The 27,433-nt window shown below is 36.8% G+C and overlaps 1 protein-coding gene across 1 annotated transcript; it reads left to right on the top strand.

The window, feature by feature from the left end:
• Positions 1 to 15,999: 15,999 nt before the first annotated feature.
• On the top strand, positions 16,000 to 26,317 carry grxcr2 (glutaredoxin and cysteine rich domain containing 2; the record flags this gene model as incomplete). The annotated part of the gene is made up of 3 exons (XM_079846657.1): positions 16,000 to 16,320; positions 23,236 to 23,445; positions 26,144 to 26,317. 3 exons carry the CDS (start codon positions 16,000 to 16,002, stop codon positions 26,315 to 26,317), a joined length of 705 nt encoding a protein of 234 aa, XP_079702783.1.
• Between the last annotated feature and the right edge of the window lie 1,116 nt (positions 26,318 to 27,433).

Below are 27,433 nucleotides of genomic sequence, written 5' to 3'. Positions count from 1 at the left end.
AAGATTTTGCAAGTCCTTGTGGAAAGAGGATGAAGTTAACTCTAAAGGTCAAGGAACATTCATATCACCATGGTAGGTTCTCAAGGCTTGAGTTACTTTCCCTGAAAATTACTTTTAATAAGCCATGATAAGCACAGCCTATTAAATCCCATGGCCATTGCCTGTGCCTTGCACACACACACACAAAAAGGTGCATGGTCTAAAAATAGGGCTTTAGGGTTGCATACAAAAGAAATAGATATACTTTATAGATGACATGCGAGTCAGGGTACAATAGAAGGTCCTGAGACATGAGTGGCCACCAGTCAACTCTCCAGCACTGATGTGAAAATAGAAATGGGTTAGCAAAGAAAACAGAGAGAGAGAGAGAGAGAGAGAGAGAGAGAGAGAGAGAGAGAGAGAGAGAGAGAGAGAGAGAGAGAATGCAGTGAAAACTGACAGTGAAGCGGATAAAAAGGAGCGCGGTTGGAATAATAAAGTGAAAAAAGAAAAAAATAACAGTCAGCAAGAAACGGAGAATCATGGTCGGTATAGTAAACTCAAGAGGGTAGAGAATGAGGTTTGAGATAAAACTTTTGAGCAAACAATGAGTTAGCAAAATAATGCTTTCCTATACAGAACTCACTCCCATGATGCTTTAGTGTGTTGTGGGTGCAGGTCTTGATTTTGCCGAATTAGACGCAGAACATTTTTTTTTTTTGATCCTGGAACAACAGTCCTGTCCAAAATGTTTGTCCTAACTATATCCCTACTGTACCTCTAAACCGAACCCCATAACTTATCCCTAAAATCAGAGGGAAATTATAAGTGTATAACACTGATGTAGAAGCACCCTGTTTATAAGCCTAAATTTGACATAAACTGTAAACTTCTCTCTCAAATCCGGTTGATTGGAAAGTTGTTCCAGGATTAACAAAGATGCTGGTCCAGGAACATGTTGTACATGGTGAAATCAGGTCATGGGCCCTATCTTGCACCCAGCACAATTGACTTTGTATACCGACGCATGTATCATTCCTATTTTGCACCCACGCACAGCGGACTTTTCCCTCCACAGACGCACGTCGATAAACTAGGAAATACACTTGCGCTCCCGGGGGCGGTTCAGCGCAAAGAGGAGGCGTGTTCCGGCGCAAACGTTCCCTGATGCTATTTTGCAGGTTTAGAAAACAATTCCGCCACTGACCAGGAAAAACCTAGTCTAAAGTCAGTGGAGCGTTGCGCATGATATTCATATGCTATTTTAAGGGCGCATGCTTGGCCATAATCAATGTAGCGTGTGCACAACGCGCATACACTTTGATTCTCTCATCTACACAGAAGCAGCAGTTTTCATTTTTGCAAATCAAACATTATTACAATAGATATATAGATAGACAGTTTATTATAAAAGCATACATCTAGCTTACACATTTACCCAAATTATCATACGCCTGTTTAACCGAAGTTAATTTGGGTGGGTTTCTCCCATCCCCAATGTCACTTCTCTGTGTTTTACGGCCCTGACGAGAACGTCGGTCTCCTCGGCTGTGAACCGCTGCTGGCACGCGCCTGGCAAATCTGCCGTTATAATAGGAATCCGCCATAGAATCCGCCACAAGTGTGCCTGCTCTTAAAGGGAATGTGAGATATCGCTCTGATTGGTTTATCTCACGTTACGCCCAAACCACACCTATGAATAATGAAGCTACTTCAGACCAACCCATTTTAGATTTGCGTCGGGCACAAGAGTCATTTATTCTGCCGGTATAATACCAACAGCGCCCAAGACCCGCCCACAAAGTTACTTGCGTTTCGCGCTTGATACTTGCGTTTCAGATCGTTAAAATAGGGCCCTATGTGTTGTGGGTGTTATTATGCTGTTACACAGCTGTTCTTAGCATTCCTACTGTGTTGCTCTTTATATATGTTTGAGTGCTTTGGGTGGTTGCTAGTCTGTTGCTAGGATGTCATGAGTGGTTGTTTGGGTGTTGCTATACAGCTGCTAGAATGTTTTGGATGTTTGATTGGCCGTAGATTTGAAGCAGCTGGGTGTTATGGGTTGTCAGTAGGGTGTTGCTTTGCAGTTATAGGGTGTTCTGGATGATTACTTGGGCATTGCTATGCAGTTGCTAGGGTGTTCTTTGGGGATATTTGGGGATATTTAATTGAATTAATCAATCAACGATACCATTGATCAGCATTACCAAACGTGGACGTTCCACTAGAAACAAACATTGATGTATTGTTTTAATTTATTACTGTGAAGCTGCTTTGATACAACCTATGTTGTGAAAAGCGCTATATAAATAAACTTGACTTGACTTGTTCTTGGTGGTTAATAGAATGTTGCCTTGTAGTTGCTAGCATGTTTTGGGTGATTGCCATTGTGATGCTATGCAGTTGCTGAGGTGTTCATGATTGTTTCTAGAACATTGCTATGCAGTTTCTTGCTATGCAGTTTTTTTGTTTTGGGTGGTTACTTACTGGCCCAATAATAAATGACCCATCCTTATTTCTCTATCTGAATTTTATTCATCATAGATTTAAATAACTCAATACTGTTGCATCAAAATCAGCATCTAATGTCATAGATATGCTGGTGGTGTTACTTTGGATGTTAAAATAAGAACTGAAAACGCTTAAGACTTTTGAACAAAGGCTGTAATATGTCACATTTGTTTGTGGGCAGTTTGTCATATAGGCAGTTACAGCAACATTTGATTTTCAAATCAGTGCATCAATCCTCAACATTTTTCAGTTTTATCATCCACTACACAAAAAGACTAATTCCCCAGGAAGTAAAACCACACTCCTAAGCATGTCTGCAACACAAATGTTGTGGATTGAGTTATGTAACAAAGTTAAATAAGGTTAGAGGTTTGTTTCAAATAGCAATAACAAAAAGCGATCATTGCTTTGGCCAGCGCTATTAAGTATGGCCATAGCAAAGAAGATAAATTCACAAGGAAGTTAATTATATCACTTGCTGCCATGCATCGGGCACTATTTGCTCTTTAGGGCCCTGTTTACACCTGGTATTGTAACGATTGAAGTCCAATGGAGGCAAGTGAGGTGAGAACCCAAACGCAATTTATTTACAAAAAGAACACAATCAAACATAAAAACATGACAAGGCATGAAAACTAAAAACTAAAGCAGGACCGTGAACATAGACTAGAAAACAAGACTACAGGAGCCTGAACATGGAACAATCAATATTCGACAAGGACACAGGGCAAACATGAGGGCTTAAATACATACAGGACTTACGACGAGACAAGGGACACCTGTGAACATTTAAACAATCAACATGACACAACAGACAAGGGAACACAAGGCAGGATCACAGGACTAAAACGGGGATCACATGACAGACCAGAACCCAGGAACAAGAAACAAACACCCAAAATGTGACATACGTTGGAGGGTGGTGGAGCGGAGGTGGTCTTGGGGGAGGGATGGAGGGACAAGTCTGTGCAGGGGAACAGGACCAGGACATGGCAATGGTGGGCCTGGGCCCTTAAGAGAGCAGCCAGAAAAATGGAGCGCAACTGGAAGAAAACAAAACTACGTTTTTCGAATTTTGTGGAGAGAGAGCACGACTGCGTACAGAAAAACCTTAAAAACTGCTAGATCTGCTTATTTTTCGACTCTCTTAGAAGAAAACAAACACACCACTAGGTATTTATTTGACACAGTGGCTAAATTAACAAGAAATAAAGCTTCTACTTCTACAGTACTACAGTAATGACTTTATGAACTTCTTTACTTACAAGATTGATAATATTAGAGAGAAAAATATAACTATGCAACCATCTACAACAGTATCACATCAGGCAGTGCATTGTAGTCTCCCTGAGGAAAAATTCCATTCATTCATTCGTTGCAATAGGAGAAGAAGAATTGTCTAAACTCTTTAAATCATCTAAATCAACAACATGTATTTTAGACCCTGTACCGACTAAGCTACTGAAAGAAATGCTTCCAGTCATAGATCCTCTTCTTAATATCATTAATTCATCTTCGTCACTAGGATATGTACCGAAAACTTTTAAGCTGATACTAGAAAAGATACTAGAAAAAGCAGTATCCTCACAACTATCCTTTTTAGAAAGAAATGCTATCTGCGAGGATTTTCAGTCAGGATTTAGACCGTACCATAGTACTGAGACAGCTCTCGTTAGAGTTACAAATGATTTGCTCTGATCATCTGATCGTGGTTGTATCTCTCTATTAGTGTTACTCGATCTTAGTGCTGTATTTGATACCATTGACCACAACATTCTTTTAAATAGACTCAAAAATTATGTTGGCATTAGTGGAATTGCATTAGCATGGTATCATACTTATCTGACTGTTATCAGTTTGTAGCAGTAAATGAAGAGATGTCTTATCAATCAAAAGTTCAGTATGGAGTACCACAAGGCTCAGTACTAGGACCGTTGCTGTTCACTCTGTACATGCTACCCTTGGGAGATATCATTAGGAAGCATGGCATTAGTTTTCACTGTTATGCTGATGATACTCAGCTCTATATTTCTTCACGCCCTGATGAAACTTGCCAATTCAAGAAATTAACGGAATGCATAGCTGATATAAAAATTTGGTTGACTATTAATTTCCTATTTACTTAATTCTGAAAAAAACTGAGTTTCTAATGATTGGACCCAAAACCTCTGTACTTACTAACCTAGAATACTGTCTAACAACTGATGGCTGCTCTGTCAAGTCTTCGTCGTCAGTTAGGAACCTGGGTGTGCTCTTTGATACTAATCTTTCATTTGAAAGCCACGTTTCTAGCATCTATAAAACCACATTATCCATCTTAAAAATATATCTAAATTACGACAAATGCTTTCAATGAAAAATGCGTAACAGTTAGTTCATGCGTTCATGACCTCAAGGCTAGCTTATTGTAATGCTATTATGGGTGGTTGCCCTGCACGCTTAATAAACAAACTCCAGCTAGTTCAAAACGCAGCAGCTCGAGTTCTTACTAGAACCAGGAAGCATGACCATATTAGCCCGGTTCTGTCAAGCGGGAAGGAAGTCGACCGGAAGTTGAAGTCGGCCGGGTGCCGACATCTTGTAGCGGAACTTCACTTGCGTTAGCATCCCATTGACTCCCATTCATTTTGGCGTCACTTTGACAGCAAATAACTTTACATCTGAGGCGTTTAAAGACTCCATTGGTCCATTATTTATTTCTAAAGATACACGACAATGTATAAAATGCTCCATTACCTTGTAGCTTATGTTATGGCCCTGTAGAAGCAGTTTTAGTAAAAGTAGGCTAACGATTGCGTCATACCCACGCGACTCTCTGTCGCACACTAGAGAGATTACCGTATGGACAGGAGGAGAAGCTCGCGGGCAATCGGGAGGACGTCGAGGCAAAATGACAATATAATTAATCAGAATACCTAGCAAAAGTTGCTCCTGCTCCAAGCTCATGGACAGCTCCTACTCACACTCTCCATCTCTGCAAGTTTCGGAAGGGAATGATTCAGATTTCTCTTGGCACAGCTACTAGAAGACAGACGGGTTGCTCACGTGGTCTGTGTAACGCTTTGCTCGGTTTGAGTCTGCGCGTCAGGAAAGGAAGTGCTAAGAAATCGCTGAAAATGGGCTTCACTTGTCTCAATTGAGTTCCAATGGGGTCGCTGTGTCCATTTCTTTTACTGTCTATGGGTTCTGTCAACATTGCATTGGCTCCCTATTAAACATTGTATAAATTTTAAAATATTGCTGATTACTTACAAAGTACTAAATGGTTTAGCTCCCCAGTACTTGAGCGAGCTCTTAACGCATTATAGTCCTTCACGACTATTGCGATCTCAAAACTCTGGCCAGTTGATAATATCTAGAATATCAAAATCGACTGCTGGCGGTAGATCCTTTTCCTAGGCAAGGCAAGGCAAGGCAAGTTTATTTATATAGCACATTTCATACACAATGGCAATTCAAAGTGTATAAATTAATTTAAATAATACATTTAAATTATAAATAATAAATAAATAATAAATTTATAAACATGGAATACATTAAAATAATAAAAAGAAATAAGAATAATTAAAACAGTTTAGAAAAATAAAATAAAATAAAATACAGTACAGTACAAACAGTCGGACGAACAGTGGCACAGTGCTCATTCATTAAATGCACAGCTAAACAGAAGTGTTTTGTGTCTGGATTTGAAAGTGACCACTGTAGGAGCACATCTGATCTCTTCTGGAAGCTGGTTCCAGCTGCGGCTGGCATAATAGCTAAAAGCGGACTCACCATGCTTAGAGTGAACATAAACCTCCTCCCTGTTTAAAGTTTATGGCCCCATCTCGGGAACTTGGGCATCAAAATGATACCCGAGCTTCCCAGTAGTAAATATGACATGAGAGGGCATTCATAACCAGTTTTTAACTAGGAAACTCGTATTTACAATAATTCTGATAGCATGTGAAGGCAGCATATCTTAACCATCAGTCTCATGTTAATCCACCATGTTTGTAGTTCTTTTTATTCATGTTTGTAGTTTTTAACCAAATCCTTCTTCAGTGTGTTATGGGTTGTGGGTAATATCAGCCGTTAGAGCGTGCAAGGATCCACACTTTGAAAATCTACTGGAAATAGTAGACCATTTGGGGACTTTTGGCATACTGGTTTCAACATACTACAGTATGCTTTGATGCACACTTATTCTAATCTCACATATCGAATGGATAGTATACACTATGCAGGGTTATTTAATTTAATTTTAGTGTTAGGAACCAAATGCAGTATTTTATTTAATAAGCAAGATTTCAGCAGATGAAAAAACAAGCAAAAAAACTTACAACTACATAAGCTACTTAACTGATATAAGTCAAGCCAAGGAAAACACAAAACTAACGAAAAGTTCAAGAGGCAGCTGCACTGAATTTGTAACAACCTACTGGGTTTCTTCCTTACAGTCTGTTATAAGTGATACACTTCCTGCTGCCAGTTGGTGATGCTATGATCATGACCCGCAACATCAGCCCCCATGACCAAACAAACCGCTCAAGTTTGATCTAAACCTCTCAATGCATGCAGAATATATGAAACATTTCCTGTTTTCCTTTTTTTTTCAGCAAGAATTTAGTTAGGGTTCACACTCAAAATTCAACGTTATTTTATTTTAATAACATTGCTAACGCTTCAAAGACTGCTTTAATTACTGCTTTTTGGGGGGCTTTTAGTCCTGCTGTATCAAACGCGTCACCAAGAAACAATCCATTTACCTTTTTTTTGCTTGTTTCCTTTTAAACAAAGGCAATTTCTTGACAAAAATAGGTTTATTTCAGCAATTACAGCAGGACGGCTGTATCGCGGCTTCAGAACTCTAGGATAATTCCTCTGTCACATGTAATTATTGTATTAAAATAACGGACCCAAAGCACTATGGCATAATATTGATTCAAAAGAAAGCCACTCTCCAACAATGGCCATAATAAATACATTTATAATGTTTGTAGCTGGTTGTTGAACAGGTCAGGCCTTTCTCAGAGAGTTGGATCCCGGCTTCAAGAGCATATAGAAATCAGTTTGACAGGCATTTGTAATTGAAGCTGCTTGTGAGAGGAGTGAACAGCCAACCACTCACTCGCATGAAATTAGCCTCAGTGCCGCAGTTATGCAACAACACAACATGGTCCCAAGGAGACAGTTTTTTGAGTAATGATTTATGACTGAGGTTCTCGTTACCTGTATGGATGCCAATGAGGTGGAAAATTACTGTGCCAAGTTTTTTAGATTGATACATAGCAACTAATGCGTTCTTACTATGAAGTGTTGAAGTAAAATGCCAATAAGTTGACTGAAAGTTTAACACTTTCGCATACTTTTAAAAACAATATGCTTTAAAAGAATAAACTGGTGCAATTCTTCTGCTGTCCTCATCTGGACCTCTGACCCAGTATGAGGCCAGTATGAGTGCTCTCAGATCAGCACTTAACTCTAACATTCAGCATCGCTGCCAGTCGAGACTTTCAGTTGTATCGTCCAAAGCACTTTTCTCCAAACCCCTCTCCATCTGTGTTAGCCAGACGCTTGTGAATAATTCAGCGTGATGCACGAGTTCTTGCCAGTGTGTAAATGTGCTTTTCTCCCCAATGCAGTCTCTGTCTTTAGCCTTTCCAGGCCCGGCACCGCAGGACGTCTCTACAACACGGATAACAACCAATGAGCTCGCAGTGTGTAGGCGACATCCGTGCTTTTAATAAGCATGACGCTCTGAACCAGTTGGCAGAAACACTGGCTATAGCAAGTTCACAAGGTGTGAAAGATTTAAAAATTACACACCTATGCAGACCAAGGATAGACCACTTTTACATTTAAAGGCTAAATGCAATTCCAAATCCAATATCATTTTTTACCAGTCTCACAAACAGACCTGAGGCATGACCCTGCTGGTTAGCGATGCCCAACTACAAAGCAAAGTTTTCTACAAAGCCCCACTACAAAGCAAATATTCTTTCTGACTGTCAGTCGATACTCATAATAAATAACTCACAGAGCATGTTCATTACTGTGTTGAATCTTTTAGGTGCTGCCATGACCAATGAGTAACTCACAAAAGGCAATATAGCCTTTTCAATTACTTTACCACACTTGCGACTTTTGCACTTTTGCACTTTTGCACTTTTACACTTATCCTATCCCATCCTATCCTATCCTATCCTATCCTATCCTATCCTATCCTATCCTATCCTATCCTATCATGTCCTGTCCTATCCTTATACTATCATGACATATTTCCTGTATTTGTCCCAATATCATCATATCATATCATATCATATCATATCATATCATATCATATCGTATCAATCATATCATATCATATCATATCATATCATATCATATCATATCATATCATATCATATCATATCATATCATATCCTTTCATGTCCTGTCCTATCCTTATACTATCATGACATATTTCCTGTATTTGTCCCAAATGTTAAAGCTGGCATGAACAAATGTGTAGACATTTTGATTACCCGATGGGATTCACTTAAAGCGCTGTACAAATGCAAACAAAGATTTTACAGAGCTTTATTTACATATTTGTAACACTTTTCACTTTACAACAATTTATTAACTGTGGTGCTTTGACATCTAATGATTTCGGTGCACATAAGTTCCTGAACAGGATGAATGATGGGATACGCTTAGCATCAATAAATGCTCTGAAGCGGTATTAGAGATAGTATTGATTTAGTGTGTGTTAACTTTTGGTATTTTTCAGACCTAGGACAGTCTCGCACACTTACTTCCAGTAGTATATATGCATACTCAAGTGGCCAAGATGTGGATATTTGGATATTAGGACAGGCCCCTTTTTAATGTTTCACTGGCTCGTTTTCATCTTAGTTTATTAACTACTGCTGATTCACACTAAAGCTGTTTTTTTTTTTTTTTTTTTTTTCACTAAACATTCTGAGATTCAATCCCAACTTTTTAGTGGCTCATTGTGTTAAGAACTACTAACTAACTATGACAAATTATACCAATTAATTACTAATCACAACATTAACATATATCTGAGATGTAAGCAAGATGTTGATGAGTTGTTGAAATGGGATGTTGCCTGGTCACTCCTGAAGACCTACTAGATCTGGACCATTATTTTAAAGTAAAAACAATATTCAGATATTCTATTCTATTCTATTCTATTCTATTCTATTCTATTCTATTCTATTCTATTCTATTCTATTCTATTCTATTCTATTCTATTCTATTTAAAATTCCTGCTGTCTCCTTTTTCCTGGAGTACATCTAAGAATAAAAATGGCACCAACCCTACATTCTCTTATACTATTAGCCCGATGCTTCAGAATCAACCATTTGCATCAGTTGTAATTGCCTAACCTGGCACACTGTACTAATCTGAATGCCATTAAGCAGATTCCCTGTGTCTTTTTTCTTATCTCAGGAAACACATGAGGCAGAGGAGTAAATCTGCTTGTTTAGAGGAAGAATGGCCTGATGGCCAGCCAAACGGAAGGGCTGATGGGCCACATTCCCATAATGGACTATCGAGGTAGTGAAGGGTGTAACCACACTGCTACAGTATGTATAAATGCTTGATGGCTCCAGAGCAGTCAAGCATTGCGATCTCACCGAGTCACACACTTGTGGCAGACCGGGATTTATTCTGACGAAGTCTCCTGTTGGCAGCTGACCTGCCATTATCCATTCAGTCACAGCCAGCTCCCTTCAGGTGCAACGGTGCTGCAAAGCCTTTGTCACTGAAAAACTGGAGCATTGGGTGTTTTCAATGTTATAGGACAACTAGGGAAATGAAAGACAGTTCAGATGTGAAAGACCCTTTGTGTAAACTCAAGCTTTTTTAAAAAAGCTAGTGGACTGGTCGACTAAGGATTAGTTTTACAAGGGTAGATGGAGTAATGTAATTTTTCCACAGGACGTCTGTAATATTAATGACCAATTCGCATGGGATAAGACATCTCAGTAAAACTAGCAGAAGTGGGAGGGGTAACTGGATTTACACACCGAATTCAACTCCCTGTCGTCATGAGCGTGTTACGTTTCTTCCTGATAACACGTGCGCACACACACACACACATATATATATATATATTTATAAACAGTTAGGTCCGTCCGAACTATTTATTAATTAAATTCTGATTGGACTCTGTTGGTAATAGGCACTACCTAAAGCTATAAGAAGTTCAAGTGCTTTCGACCTTCTTTTTTATCTGAATGGTACTGTATGTGGAAAACACTTGAGATTTGTCCCACCTCTAGAACATAACTGAATGCTTTTTCAAACACCTCCATACTTGAAAAACCGTGGAAAACTACTTTTAAACAGGAAATGGCGGAAAATGTACGTACATATTTACAGTGGGTCTATTAGGACGGGATTAGCATTACCAATTTTTCCAGACCTTTTTACAGAAGGTAAAAGTCACCGTAATCTTCACTGACATTGTCTGTAATGATAACTGAGATGGCACATTCGGACGGGACTAAAATCACTGAGAAGCTCTGGTAATGATTACTTTACCCCACCTCTCCATGGTAAACTAGTCCTGTCCTGAGACAAAAGCTGTGGTTTAATCCTGAGCAAAGGTAAGCTTGGAAATGGAAAAATTGCTGAGATTCCTGTTCTCCAGGAGAACCTTCCTTGAGGTTAATAAATTGTGTGTTGCTTTAGAGGAAAAGGCTAGACGAATGACAATTTCATCTCATAATAAAGTATGCATATCACAGGCATTTGTAAAATCAATTAGAATCAACATAATTTGACACAGCTGCATTCACAAACATGTTTTTTTTTTGAAAAATGTATCAAGTTCTGAGATTTGTAGATACTTTAAAGGTTTTAAGACTCAAAATATCATTTTTAATTGCTTAAACATGAACGTCCGTGAAAAATAAATATAGCGAAGTTGAATACTTTATTTTTATTCTACTAAGTAAAAATAAAAGTACCACAATTGAATTATACTCAAGAAAGTAGAATCTACTCAAGTACTGTAACGAAAGTATTTGTAATTAGTTACTTTCCACCTCTGCTAATAGGGGAACATATCCTAGGAAATACAACTCATAAAATTCAAAATATATAAAAAATCACATAATACATACACAAACATATATATATATATATATATATATATATATATATATATATATATATATATATATATATATATAAACACAAACTTTTATGTTAGATGCGATTAATCATGATTAATCGATTTGACAGCACTACTTTGGATATGTTTTATTTAAGTCCAGATGATTTAAAAAGTGACATGAAATAATTTTTTGCTAATCATTTTCCACTCTTGCCTGCTTTTAATTGCTAAAATATTAACCCTTGTCATTTTCAAAATATAAGATCAGACAGTTGGGAACACATAATAATAATATTAATACTCCCATAACTTGCATTAATAGATTGCTTGTATTAAACAACATAATAGATTAACAGATGCATGTTAATGGAAATGAAACCTTGAATCATTCAAATTGAAACAAAGTAGGCAATCTCCATTACCTCGAAACACTTCCCCTATGATCACCAGTGCAGAATAGTGGTGAACCATCTCTGTTTACACATACTGTGACAACGTCATGAATATTTTGTATGTCTTGCAGCTGCTTCACCGTCCTCATCACTGCAGGCAGAGCAGAGAGTTAGTGAGTTAGGAGCCGTTTGATGGTGCGAGCGCACAAATGTCAGCTTCAAACAAATCACCTGTGATGTGTAATGCATCAGCATGCAAAACAGAGAAATACTGTCATTCTGATTTCTGGCAGGATCCCCAAAGTTTGGGCCAAACATGAATTACTGAATTATGAGAAAGCAAACTATGTGTATTATAGGCCAATTTATTATTACACTACCGTGTTAAGGAAAATAGTGATTGCATGTTATACTATACAGTATATGCAATCACGAGAAAAAAGTTAGAACTGTGAGATTAAAAAGTCGCAAATACCTTTTTTTTTACTTATTATTTTTTTTATTTTTTAAAACAAGCTTCCATATTGAGCTGACTTGAGGTGAATAATCACAATATTGTCATTATAGTAATGCGCATAATTTAACCTCAATTGCATAAAGATCATTGCAAAATTCCGGGAAAAGCTCAAGCAGAATTTGTTTGCAGATGTCACTTGGTTTGATATTATGTATCTAAATGTAATGACATTTTTATGCGTGATTTAAATGTCCAAATAATTGGGGCCACTGTATGTGTGTTTTTATGAACCGATTCTAAATAAATAGACTGTTGAGAGCTCACACACACTTTAAATGAATAGAGCCCATTATAAACAAACACTGCATGACACTCCATCAATGTCAGATACTCTAGCTTGCATTGAACATAATTAACTCTTTTCCTCAGACGAAAGGTTACGCCATCACATATTTTTACCCAGCGGCATGAGCTTTTATGACCATCTGGAAAATAAAGAACTCATGACATATCATCAGAGGCATCATTAAGACAACATCTAAAGCACTCAGAGAAAAATGATGTCCCAATGAAGGAACCCCACAGAAAAACACATTCTCCGGTGACAACTGAAAATAAGCATGCATGCAGATTAATAATCATTTAGTACAGCCTAGTTTGAGACTTGACATCTTCAATGAGTCTTTTACTGGGAGGCCCACAAAACAATTTCTCACTTGAATGATTTCATAGTAATAGCAGATATGAATGTAGGGAGGAAAAAGAGGCAAACCATCTTAGCAGTCGCTTAGAATGCAATAACAGCCAACTAGGGAGATAATTGCAAGATGGATGTTTGAATGCACAAGGGTTAATGCCAGCCATTTGTTAGATTCTCTCTCAGTAAAATGGCTGATCTCAGGGATTTTATACACTGCAAGATGCCCATAAAGAAATATAAAAGATGCAAATATTACAATACCATCTAAATACGTGTAGGAATGTGACTAATCTGTTGAGATGTTGTTAAACTAATTTAAATTCCAAAGACACTCAGCATTATATAACTTTGCTGGTTTGTTTGTGAGTCTTAACATGTACTGCTCTTTTCTTCTACTGTCTTCATTTTAAAGGTTAAGATATATCTGCACCACTACAGCGTGTCAGAAACACCCAACAGAATTTGTGAGAGAAGTCTCTTATGCTCACCAATTTGATCAATAATACAGTAAAAACCAGCTGAATTTTCAACAGCCATTACTATTACTCCAGTCTTCAGTCACAACATCCTTCAGAAATGATTCTAATATGCTGATTTGCAACTCTTGCTACTACCTCATCAATGTTATTGGTGTAATTTCACTGAAACAGGAAGACCAATAGTGTTTCGTTTATATCACAGCTTCGCCAGAGCTGTTGAGCTTGGCAAAGCCGCATTTGATAGCGTATGACAGCCACAGTGTAATAGATTCCCCTTTTAGGTTTGTTACTAAAGCAAAACAGTGATCATAGTTATGGTGAGGATGTAGTATAAAAAGTGTGTAATTTATGTTGCTGCATGGCACCGGTGTTATCTGTTACTCATCAGTGCTGTTTATCCTCCTGATCTTATCCATATTGCTTTAAAATACAGCATTCTGTGTAGAATTCAAATGGGTCCGATATGTTTTTTGGTCTGTGCTGACTCGATCAAATGATCCGCTTTGTGCTATCGTGTCTCTGGACTGGAGCTGTGGTGGTTTGCATGAGATTAACATGAAACCAGACTTCATTCGTCCCAATGGAAAGCATATTTACACTGTTTGAATCGTTCCCTATCCCCTATATAGTGCGCTATGTGCCATACATCATATAGAAAGTAGTAATTGTTTGAACAAGTGACTGATTTTAGCCGCAGCTTCAGCATCTATTTATAATGTAAGGAGTAGAGCTTCAGATTCTACATAGCATTTGATTGAACAGAAAATCTGATGAGAAGCTGAAGTGCAGAGTGATGTCATCAAAATCATTGATTCATATTGGCGGAAGTGAGAGACTATAAGTTTAAATGCTTGAATCTTCTAAATGTGAATTTTGTCATTGTTTTGGAGCACACTAGCTTATACATAACAGTAGGGCTAACATATTCATAAAGCCATGTGGAATTTAAGCAGCAAAACTGTTTTCAACTTTGATAATTATAAGAACCATTATTAGTCGTCACCTTCATAGCGCTTTTAACAATATAGATTGTTTCAAAGCAGCTTTACAGAGATAATAGGAAATTAAAGTAACAGAGATTGTTTTGGCTTTACAGCAGCTCTACAATAAAGTTATTGTCCAGCTAAAGTTAGTTTTGATTGATTGATTCACTTCCATTGCAAAGATCCTTAGTTATTAACTTAGGGGCCACTAACATGAATAGTGTTGAGAATAATAATAGTTAATAATAATAGTTAAGAATAATTGATAATAATTAAGCACCAAATCAGCATTTCAGTCTGTTGAGATTTTGTAAACTAAATTAAATGTTGGCAGTCATTTTGGAATGATGCAGCATCATGCAATAAAAAAAGAAAGAAAAAAGTTCCCAGTTACCATTGCCATTGTAGGCACTTTTAATGTATTACACATTAGGTGGTGCATTGCTCTTATTATTTAAAAAAAATATCATATTAAAAAACAAGCTAATCACTAATTTGAAGTAGTTAAAATACAGTCAAGCAACTTTTTAGAAAAAGTAGTGTTCACATTTTAGTTCAGGGTCCAATTCTCACTATTAACTAACCATTAACTATGAATTTTGCCTCAATAAACTCCTGTTTACTGCTTATTAATAGTTAGTAAGGTGGTTTAAGTTAAGGCATTAGGTAGGATTACGTGATGTAGAATATGGTCACGCGGAATAAGGCATTAATATGTGCTTTATAAGTACTAAAAATATGCATGCTAATGAGCAACTAGTTAATAGTGAGAACTGGACCCTAAACTAAAGTGTTACCGAAGTTATCTACATCTCAATTAGGATGACAGTAACAAAACTGAACAAGTAAATTCATTCTAAATACAACAAAACTGTAATTAACATAACCAAAGTTGAAAACTTTGAAAACAGTGCAGGGTGCAGTAAGTCATTTTTTTTGTGTGATTTCTGTTCTGTCTGTTTTAATTAGGTTATTAATATAACTTCATAAAGTGTAGGTAATCTTAAATACTTTTACTACTTTTCATTGATTTACTGTTGGTGTAAATTTTTATACTGATGAAACATTTCAAAGTGAACCCACAAAGTCATTACAACATTTGTAATAGTAGAGGTTTCAGATGAAATGCATATTGACGTTCATTATAGGTGATGCATAAGCAAATTAGACACACCTGCTTCTCTCCTTCAACCATCATTATTTGATGAAACCATTAGGTCTCAATTTCCAGCTCTCCTGTTGTGCACAAGATCCCCTGCTCAATAATTCATCTGGACTATGGAAAGCAGCTGGACTGCCCCAGCCTTTCCTCAACACTTATCTTCCACAGTTCTTCCTCCTGTTCTTTACAAGACCATTGGGAATTTCATATGAGAGGGACTATGGAGGAGCTCCATGAGCAACCAGGCACCTTGATTGAGGGCAAGCCCAAAAAGGTGAGGTTCAAGCTGGCCTCGTCGTACAGCGGCCGGGTCCTGAAGCATGTGTATGAAGATGGACAGGAGCTGGATAGTCCAGAGGAGCAGTACCCTCACAGCTTCATGCACACCAAGATGGAGATGGGACATCTGTGTGGTTTAGAAGACATGCAGGACCAGAGTTTCTTCCCTCCGACAGGCCTGATTGCCCAGAGGATAAACGTCTATCGAGGAGTGAAGGGATACAATTCCCTGGCCTGTGGAGATCTTCCACAGGATAATAAAGTAAGAACACCCTGCACTAAAAAAAAATACATTTATTTTACTTTATTTGAAAGTGATCTATAGATATACATGGTACATAGTAATAGCAGTAAATTATGCATAATTACAAGTAACTGACCCTAAACCAAACCCTAACCAAAATAACGCTAAATGAATGTAATTAATTCATATTAATAAACATAAAAATAATTAAATAATTGAAAAGAAAACCTTACTTAGTTTGCCATAATCTTGTAGTATTAAAATAGCATTAACTTTGATAGTAAAAATGTCTTAACAGCTTGTATTATATATTGCTTGATATTGCTTGAAACACACTGGTTTGTTGCGCAAATAGTTTTACCATTTACTGCAGTTTGTTCTTCTCATTATTTCCCTATAGTGTCAAATGAATCAGAAGTCTCACACAAATAGCTTACTTCCAAGTTGGAAAATAGGGTGGATAATCCAACCAGATCCTCAAAACCTCAGTGTCCAATCAGTTATTACTGAGCAACTGTTGTTGTCTGTCTGCGATCTGGCTGTTTGGATAGTTCTAGAACACAAATGTACAGAAATCCCCCCCTTAGAACTTAGCAGTCAGCATGTGTACTCAATCTCGGCAAACATACTATCAGAATCAGAATCAGAAAGAGATTTATTGCTAAGTATGCTTGCACACTCAAGGAATTTGTTTTGGTGACAGAAGAAGCTTCCAGTAAACCGAGACAACAACAGTACACAGATAGTAAAATAATACAAAAAGATATGTGAATAAGATACAAATATAAAGAAAAACGAAAAACTGTATGCTATAATACACATAATACATATATACACTATAATAGAATGAACAACAGGTAATGGATATTATGTATTTTTATACTTTAGTACAGTCAAAAAATAAATGACATACAGCACCTTTAAGAGTACCCTAAGGAAATGTGTTGAAAGAATGTGAGGAAATGTTCTGTTCACTAATGTTATCATTGCTTTCAAATTAGGCCTTTCTCTTTACAATTCACTACGGTAAGTGTTTGCCTTGATTCTCATTTTCAGTCTCTGCTGCTTATGTTACTGCGTAATTTAACAGTTTCTCTAAAATTGATAGATGCTTTCCTTGCAATGTCATTCCAACCCAATAATAGTATATATTAATTATATATATATATATTTCCCACTTTATGATCACATAAGGATGAAAATTGCCCTGTTTTATTCCTATGGGACATTCTTTAAATCTTGCAACAGTAACTAAGCTGGCCAACTAAGTTTAGCAAAAGGTCAATTGTTGTGGGCGAAACACAATGTGTGTTTTGTAAGGGTTCCTTATTGTCCTCCTCATTATGTTTAGTTAGTTTGATTCTGGCACTGAAAAATAAATGCTGTAAAACTTTTCTTGCCACTCAGTTTTTATGTCACACTGTTACTAATTCATAGTTCCCAGATCCAATAATAGACCCGCACTCCAACACAGCTTCTAAACATAGGCATGCAATTACATCCCCTGCACACGGACATTCTCAGCTTTCCATTGTTTCTCTGCCTCAAATCTGAAAAAGAAAAGAACATCATTCAAATATATAGACTGAACAAACCTAAACAACGTGGACCCTTAAGTAAGATTGAAAGCTAATTTGCTTCTTTTATTTTTATTTTTTACATAGTTCTATAAAGCTTACATTTTCATTGAAATGTCACCTGTGACATGCTGTTGAAAGACTAAACTGCCAAAGATCTTCCCTTGCATATCAACATGTAAAAAAAAAAAAAACTGACAGGATCTTTATCATATTTTCATCACAAGATCCCTGATCCCCAAACATTTAATCTAATACATTTTATAAAGCCAGCCATGGTACAGTGGGTAGTGCACAGGCTCATGACGAATAAAGGGCAGTTGGCTCATGGGGATGCAGGTTTCAGTCTGGCCTGCGTCATGTCCTAATCCTATTCCCCATCTCTCTCCCAGTGGTTTCCTTTTTCTCTTGACTTGACTTTAAAAAGTCTATTAAAGTCAAATAGATCCAGAGTAAAATATAGCTGCAAGCAGCAATTAACAGGGCCAAGCACAAAAAGAAACAATGAGACATGCAAGCATGGCTGGGAGCTTCAGAAAAACTGCAAGAGTAAGTAATCAAAGACACGTTTAGATTTGAGTAAAAATGGCTGAAAAATCACAAATCCATTCACTGTATGATTAACTTGCTTATTACTTTAGACCAATAGGTGTCAATATGCCAAAGCATTGCAGAGTTACAGATGGTGGTCAACCAGAATCAGACTTTTACCGCCGCCGTTCCCGCGGCGGCAAAATTGGGATGTGTATTTGCTGCCTTTTACCGCTGAGTGGCGCTGTAATCACAGACTTTGAAAAGTGTCAGTTTATTCTCTTTATGACGTAATCTGCCGCGGCAGTAATCTGAGCTGAGGTCACAGATAAATTCAAGATAAATATTGTGGTTAAACGAATTCAAATTCATTAAATTTAAACAAAGTAGACACACGTTAACATTGTGTGCCCAGTTTTTCTATAATTTAGAAAGGCTATGTCAATAGGTTACTTGTCATTTTCTTCGTGTTATTTTAATGTGTTTGTAGATTTATTAACTGAAACATAACAGTGAAATAACTTAAAATAATTTACCGTGAAATTAAAACATTTTCAGGACTTGCAGCTCCTAACCGATGTAGTCGGTTTAAGCATTCTTTGTTATATTCAGAACTAAATAGCCTTACATGTTACAAACTTTTAAAACAGAGAAAATAGTAGACATTGGCGATTCAGACGGTAGCTCTGTGGTCAAAGCATTATCAATAGCCTCTCGGAGCTTCAAACGATCTGAGATCGAATCTCAGTGTAGCCGACAGTGTTTATGTTTTTCCGTTCTTGATGCTTAAATATGTATCTGTTTATTAAAGTCAATCATCTTGTTTAATTATCAATTGTACATTACAACATAAATTTGCTACATTCCCGCTGCAAAGACGACACATCTGATGAAGGAAGACTGTCAGCCGATTGCACCAGAAAATGAAGATGATTCGTCTTTAATCTGCTAAATTATTTTGTTGTGTGTGTGTGAATCATTCACGAGATTGAGATGACTGACAGTATACCCGGCCATATCAACGGAAGACATTTTTCAAAATAGTTCGAACAAATCAGAAAAATACTTTCAATACAGTATTGCTTTCAATTAAAAAATAAACAATGAAAATGTAAAATAAAAATAAAATTAATTAAGTTTGAAAACCCATCGCACATTTTATGAATAAAGTGTCGGGACAGTTTATTTATTTAAACAGGGTTGCATCGATAGAGTTTATTCCCTTTGTGATGCAAAATAAGAAACACAGAATCTTAGGCCTATTCTTGCAACATTTTAAATTTCTATTGTCAAAGAAATTGCAGCTAAATTAAAAAATTAAAACGGTACAAAACGGAAAAAGTTCAAAGCAACATAAATTAAGAACAGGCGTTTTTCTTTGCCTCTCTCGCGATGGATATTTTTTTAGTAAGTTTGGTCTCCCTCACTGCGCGCGGCGGGTCTTTCTCGAAATTAAGCATTTCAGCGTAAAAAAACACCATACAGCTGATAATACTGTATATGTCGCTGTGTGTCATCCACACAAATCACGAAAGAAAAAACTGTAACAAATAGCTTTTGTTCCTTCAAAGATACAACATGCCTTGCTGAATTCACCTTACAATAAAACGAGGTGGGTCGCCAATAAAAGAGCTCTGTATCTGCTAAATTTAAATTGTTTGTGGAAAACATATACAATCAATAAAACTACAATATATAATTTAATAAGATATAGGGCCTACTGTACATAGGCTATGGACTTTTGGAGATTTTGAGATTAATCCTTAAAAGAATTTTGCCTTTGCCTCATCAGGCTGGCTCCGACACTCTCCATATGAAAGACGGAACATTAACACCTCTGTCCTGCACCCCCACGATAAAGCAAAGTATTGCCTTCTCCAAACCCCCCACAGGCTAGCTGAGTTTGCAAAACAAAACAAAGAGTTTGCCACTCGTCGTGCCAAACAAATTATAAACTTCAATATTTAATTCAAAACAATCTCAAAACGCTTTGTGACATTTTGAAAAGCCGTGGATGCATTACTGCCACTGGAACCATGAACGCAACAGAATACTGGTTCTGATTTTATTGTTTGTCGTTTAAACGTCATATATATGAATTATTATAGGCTACAGAAGTAAAGTCATTGTATAATATTTGTTCCTTAGTGTAAAATGGAAATGCATGGCGATTTTATTTTGTAAATAGGCAAAAAAAAAAAAGTTTTAGAAGACAAATCTCTCTGCATCAACAATAGACTATAAAATGAATTAATAGGCTAATATAAAAACACCAGTAGTCCAAGTTAGTTCGGGATTCGAACCCGTGTCATCTAAATGATCGTAACGTACGTTCAACCACTCGGCCACTATTCACTCGTTGCGATACGGCCTAACGTTCCAGTGTGTGTTCGCTCGCACGAGCGAGAAACGCTCTTCATTCAAATGAACGCGCCGCCGCATTTGTTGAACACTAATTCAACATGCCAGAATAAAACCTGGCTTTAGAACAATGCATAGCGCCACTCGTCGTGGTGTGCCAAAAAATTACAATAATTTAGTTTAATTTATTTCAGTGTTAATGTTTGAGTTAAAAAATCCTCTACAAATTAAATTAACCCAAAGTCGGCTATAAGAGTCCTTTAGGCTACGTAAAAAAGCAAAGGGCTTACAGTCTTAACATTTAGGCTACTTTGCTTAAATTCGATACATTTATTTTCAGTAGGGCCTAATACATTTGTAGGGATGTAATTTCAGTATGCTTTACCAACGCTATGTATTCAATTAAAGTTCCAAGAGGTCTGGTCTCTATATTTCCTTCCCAGCTGACACTTATATGCAAGTGCACAGCAAAAATCACAACTTGTGCTTGCTGGAACGCAAGTTATTTAAGGTGTCTCAACTGTACACAGTCTACCATACAGTGTGAATTCGTTACAAGGTTTCATTTAATTACATTAACGTGCAGCAATTTGTACAAATAGAGTCTATAGGCCTACTGTTGTAGACATTAAATAATCTCATTTAGTATCATATTTGTTAAAATATTATAATGTTGTTTTTTCAATCTATGTTGAATATGAAAAGTGAACAGCATGAGTAAGATAAGATGCATTATATCGAGAGATGGATATGGAGTGGGTCAGACATGATTTTGACCACTTCATTAAGTTTTGTTTAGTAGAAACCTTTTTTTAAAGTGAATTTCGTTTTCTATAAATTGTATCTTAATTTTAATCATTTTTTCATCACCCAATTGTCTGGATTCAATAAGTAAGAGAAGCAAACAGACACTAATCATAGAGGCGCCCGTGAGGTCACTTGCATTGCACGTCAGCTGGAGCGCATCTCATCCTCCTAACTTAACGAAACTCAGTGTGTGCCTCACACAGACATGATAAATACATCAAATACACAAAGCTTGAAATGTCTTCAAACGAAATAATTCAAAACGAAAAAGAAAAAGGCTACTCTCTGATTATGTCTTTGTGCATTTCTCTCTAGGTGCGTTCACTACAAATATGGCGATCGTCAACTTCATCTTTGCAGTCGACACTGTCAGAAAACACTAGTTCATTGATAAAAATCATATGAAGACAAGGCATATATTAAGTTATTTTAGCTGTTATGAGAAAAATAAATCTAACAAAACCTAAAATCTAAATCTAATAAATAAAAATAAAAAATATTAACGCCAATTCAACATGCCAGAATAAAACCTGATTTTTGAACAATGCGTAACGCCACTCGGCCTGGTGTGCCAAAACACTACATTTTAAACTTCAATGTTTAATTCAAAACAATCTCAAAACGCGTTGTGAATTTTTTTTAAAGCCTAGCCTATATACATTAAGGGCATTGAAACCAGGATCTTAACTAAAACGTGTTCCGCGTAATCTCTCAAAAATTATGCCACACTACTCCATGTAATTTTTTTTTTTTTTAAGGACTGCTTTTGAAATCACTATAAATTGTATCGCTCACGAGAGCTCTTCGTTTATCTAATTCCTCAATAGAATAGTAAAAATATTCAGCGTCATTGCTCCTAACATCGTCTCTATTTTTAACTTTTGATTCTATTTTTTCAGCTGTAAAATTGATTCTATCTTTGGTTCTATTCTGTTGTAGCCTAATAGGCCTATTTATATATATGAAAAATATGCCTATTATTTAACCCACTTACATTTTAAAATACGGCAATTGCTGCTGTTTTGCACAATGTCCCTTTGCGCCACCTGGCGGTCATTTCGGGAAAGACTTTGAAATGCGGCTGGTTTATTTTCGCCGCGGTAATTTCGCCGCGGCGGCTGGCGCGGCGGTAATAGGCATTCTGGTTGACCACCATCTGTACAGCCCCAGAATCAGCCTTGTGCCATGCCATCAAATTTGTCGATGTGTTATTTGAGAACGGTTTTGGTTAATGAAAAAGCTTTTAAAAACTTTTTGCTGGCACGTTCTGAATATGATCTGAAAATAGGACCAACGGTCTAGGAGGAGTGAAAAAAATCAACATGGCGGACAGCAAGTTGGACCAAATATGGCATCATTGGTATCATTGTTTTCTATATGACACAAGGACTCTATAAAGACCAGTTTCATTAAAATAGTTTTTTTTTTTTGACCAGATGGTGGTGCTGTTCCAAAAAGTTGGGGGAACAATGTTAATACCATGGTAGTTTGGTACTGAATGAGATAACATATATAAGTACCATGTTATTTAAATGGTACTTCAAGTCATTTCAAAGACTATGATGGTAGTACTATGGTACATATTCAAAGAAATTATTGTAGTATCATGGTACTTTTTGGAATCTTCTGCTTAGTGATTCTGTGTTTGTTTTTACAGGCACCCGTATTAGATTTTGGAAAGATTATTATCTACACCAGCAACCTGAAGATTATCCGAGCTCCTCAGAGAAAGAGAGAGTCTGGAAGGAGTCCTCACCGCAGTCAGGACCGAAAAGAAAGTTCACCTGGACTGGAGTCCAGGAGCAAAGGGAGACATAGAACAGCACGTTCCCATGCAGAGGAACCAGATGTAATGACTGAACAAAAGGTATCCACTGTCGGAAGTTTAGTAGACTGTAAATACTCTTGACTCAATGATGATATCTCAAATCATTCGACACATTGAGAAGAGGTATTCCATTACTTAATTTCAACTTGGGGACAAAACATCCCATGTGATGGCAACATGTTATTATATAGTAGCTATTTTGATTGTCCCACAGAGTCTGAATAAAGTGTTAAAATCATATGGCATAGACCACTGTCTGACCAGACCATTGTTTCATTGATCTGTAGTTTGCAACAGTGGCTGCAGTATATGTTTGTAGTTGCTCAGAGCTGCATTGTACTTTTATAACTCATAACATTCACATTCACAAAGCAATGCTTAAGACATTTGAAGAATGCTATCTGCTGCTGAAACACAATTCATCATTAATGATGACTCTTTTTCTGAAACACCTTTGAAAATAATGAACCATGGCATAAATCCTTGTACATTTCGCTTTCATAAATCTTTCAGTCTACTCAATCTTTCTGTTCTGTCTATCCAAATGTAGTCTAATACTAAGGCACATAAAAATAAGTGTTTTATCTTTATAATCTGGCAAATGATTAATATTAACTTTAAAGTAACACCATTAATATGATATAATTACAATGTGCAATTTTTAAAAGTCTTTACTTAAAGGCACGATATGTACGATTTTTGGATAAAAACATCCACAAACCACAAGAACAGTGTTATATATTTTGTTGACTTGTGTACTTTCATTATCCATAATGTTTCCAACATCCAAATCCAGAGAAATCAACTATTTTAACCAGTGTAACACTCGTGTCATTGCGTCGCCTGTCAATGACCCTCAATATCCGGTTTTACTTCTGCAGAAACCATGGGAACACCAAAGTATATTTAACACTTTAATATATGATGCGGTTTATTAAACAGGTGAGCTACTGTTTGGATACATTTATCGACAGAAAACGAATCATTGTTATATACTGTAGCTCAACACGCTTAGTCTGTGAATGTCTTGTTTTCTTGATTTACTGCGAGCAACGTGTTTGTACCTCAGAGACAACACTATTTTGTCAAGTGGCCAATGCAGCATAATCAGAAAGAGCTTCATTTGTAGTAACAGTAATACAGCATTTTCTCCACCAAACAATATATTTTAAAATTAGTTGCATGCCATTTAGTCATCCAGCTTTTATTAATATATTTTAATATTGACCTAACTTACTGTTATGTGCAACAAGTGTCTCATACATTATAACATAAATTTCAACACACTTAAACGTATTTTAGTATGATTTAGGGTGCGTTTACGGTACGTAAAACTGAGCAGTTTCTCCATTGAGTTTTCCTTGTACAGACAACACCATTTTCAAAACGATCCCCATTCACACGGATCCGCAAAACGACTAAAAACGCTGTATTCTGCTGCCAGGCCATTAGATGGAAATGAAACACTATAGACTAAACACGTAATCCGCATGTGCATGACGTCATCATCTTCAGAGATTTGCGTTTTTGTTGATTACACGGAGACTGATTTCAAAAACGTGCACTTTGAAACCCGTTTTCAAAAGTTCGCGTTTTCAGCCACCCAAAACGCTGTTGTCGAGTAAACGAATGGCCAAAACGCATAAAAAGTTGTACGTTTTTAGTTGAAAACGGTGTCGTGTAAACAGCCCCTTAGTGTGATTTTAGTATAACAGTGCTGCGTTACCCCACAATTTTAATTTGTCAGATAAAAGTGACTTGTATCAGTAGTAATTCAGCACTTGTGGGTATTTCTTTAGAAAAAATAAAATGCGAGTTTACAACTAACTTTAATCATAATATATGCATAAACAACAAAGTAAAAGGAACAGCATGGCTGACTGCGCATATAAGTATAATAAAAACAGCAACATGTCATTCACTGCATCATCAAACCACACCTTTGTTATTGTTTTGAAAAAGTGACCTCTAGTGGCGAAACTTACATACTGTGCCTTTAAGTGTGTCAAGAAACGTAAAAATAAAAGTTTAATATCTCTAAGCGCACTTTAATTGTCAGTAACACTTTATTTCGATAGGCCACTTTAGACATTCTACTAACTATAAGTAACTCTGCAGCTACATGCCAACTTACTGTCATTAGAGTATTAGTAGACTGTCTGCTTAATATCTGCTAACACTTTATTTTGATGCTCCTCCAACAGATATTTTACTGACTATAAGTAACTTGGCCAACTAAAAGTCAACTTATTCTCCAAACAAGAACCCTAGCACCTAACAGTCTACTGAAAGTCTAGTCTACTAATACTCTAATGAGAGTTAATTGACATGTAGTTGCACAGTTACTTATAGTTAGTATGTCCAAAGTGGACTATCGAAACTAAAAGTGCACATTCAGTACAATTAAGCACAAGGCTTTTTCACAAGAATTCATAGTTCACACAAAATGAACAATTCTTTCCAAACCTGTGTGACTTTCACAAAAGAAGGTATTTTGAAAAAGGCCTCAATGAAAATGCTATTGTTTGGGCCCTGGGGTTATTCAAAACATTTTCTTTTGTGTTTTTTGCAGAAGAAGGAAATACATGCACATTAGACAATGATGTACAAAATATACACATTTGTGTGAACTATACCTTTAAAACATGAAAGAGCAACAAGCTGCAAGCTTGTAATGTAGTGTGCACTTGGCTTTATCATTTTGCTTGCAGTTCATTTACTTGTTTTGTTTGTGCAGCAGGAGTCAGGCTCATGTGGACAGTGTGGAGGTTCAGGTTGTGCGCCGTGCTCCCTCTGTCATGGAAGCAAACTGTCCATGCTGGCCAATCGCTTCAATGAGTCAATCAGAGAGCTGCGCTGTCCAGCGTGCAACCCCCACGGCCAAGAGCGGTGCCAGTCCTGCACTCACTAACACATCTATTGACGCCAAGCTGTGTCGGATGGACATCAGACCCTTTGAGGTGTGAACCAAAGTGTATTTTGGATTAGTCCATAAATATAAGAGCTTGAGGGTGGAATGGCTGCTGGAAAGAACCGCAAACTCCCATGCTACGCCACTGGATACAAATTTTCAATTTTAATAATGTATTAGTGACTTTTTTTTACTAATTTATTAATATTAACTAAGATTGATGAATGCTTTAGAATAATTGAGATTGTTAGTTCTATGTTAACTAATGTAGATAACTAATGTTAATAAAGGGAACCTTATTGTAGTGTTACCCAAACAAATCAATTTCCTCGATAAGTAAATAAAAATAGACATTTTATTGATGGAAATGATAGCCAAACAGCAGAGTGACAGTTTGAAATGTCAAAAATGTCATTTTAGATTCAAATGATCTCATCATGATCAAACAGTGGCTTTATTAATTGTCATTATCAAATCTGTCAAAAGTTCCCCTTATTAAAGAACCAAAACTACTAAATGGTACGAAACATGTATTCATTACATTACGAGCTCATTGTTTCTGCCTTAAATTAATATATATTTTTTAATTTATACATTATTAGCTTATTGTGTGATTTGTATGTACATTTCTGAAATACATAACTTGGACGAAGTCACCTCTGATAACAGATCACTCTAAATTGTAATGTAGACATGCATTTTCTGTAAAGCTGCTTTGAAACAATATGTATTGTGAAAAGCACTATACATTAAATATACAATAAATGTGAACTGAATTGAATTGAAATGAATTGATAGCAGAAACATAACTGGGAGAGTCATGACCACATGCAGGACAGAATTGTTGGGTTAAAGATTTTGATCATACTGTAGTTAGTATTGATGTCTTAAAGGCCTAGTTGTTGTATTAAAGGAGAACTCGGCAACTCTAGCGAACTCTAGTCACTTCTTCGCTGATTTTTCCTTTTGTTGTCGCATGTTTTCCCCACGAGCTCCCCCTACAGCTGTGGGGGGGGGGGGGGTGTATATTTCACAACACGGTCGTAAAAAACTCACTTGCGGCGGCCTCCTCCCCCTCTCTACCGCTGCTCATGTGCGTTTGTTTTGATCGGAGCA

Source organism: Squalius cephalus (genome assembly GCF_949319135.1).
Source record: "Squalius cephalus genome assembly, chromosome: 17".
NCBI lineage: Eukaryota > Metazoa > Chordata > Actinopteri > Cypriniformes > Leuciscidae > Squalius > Squalius cephalus.
Note: the sequence above shows the minus strand (reverse complement) of the source record. Positions and strands in the feature narration are given on the sequence as shown.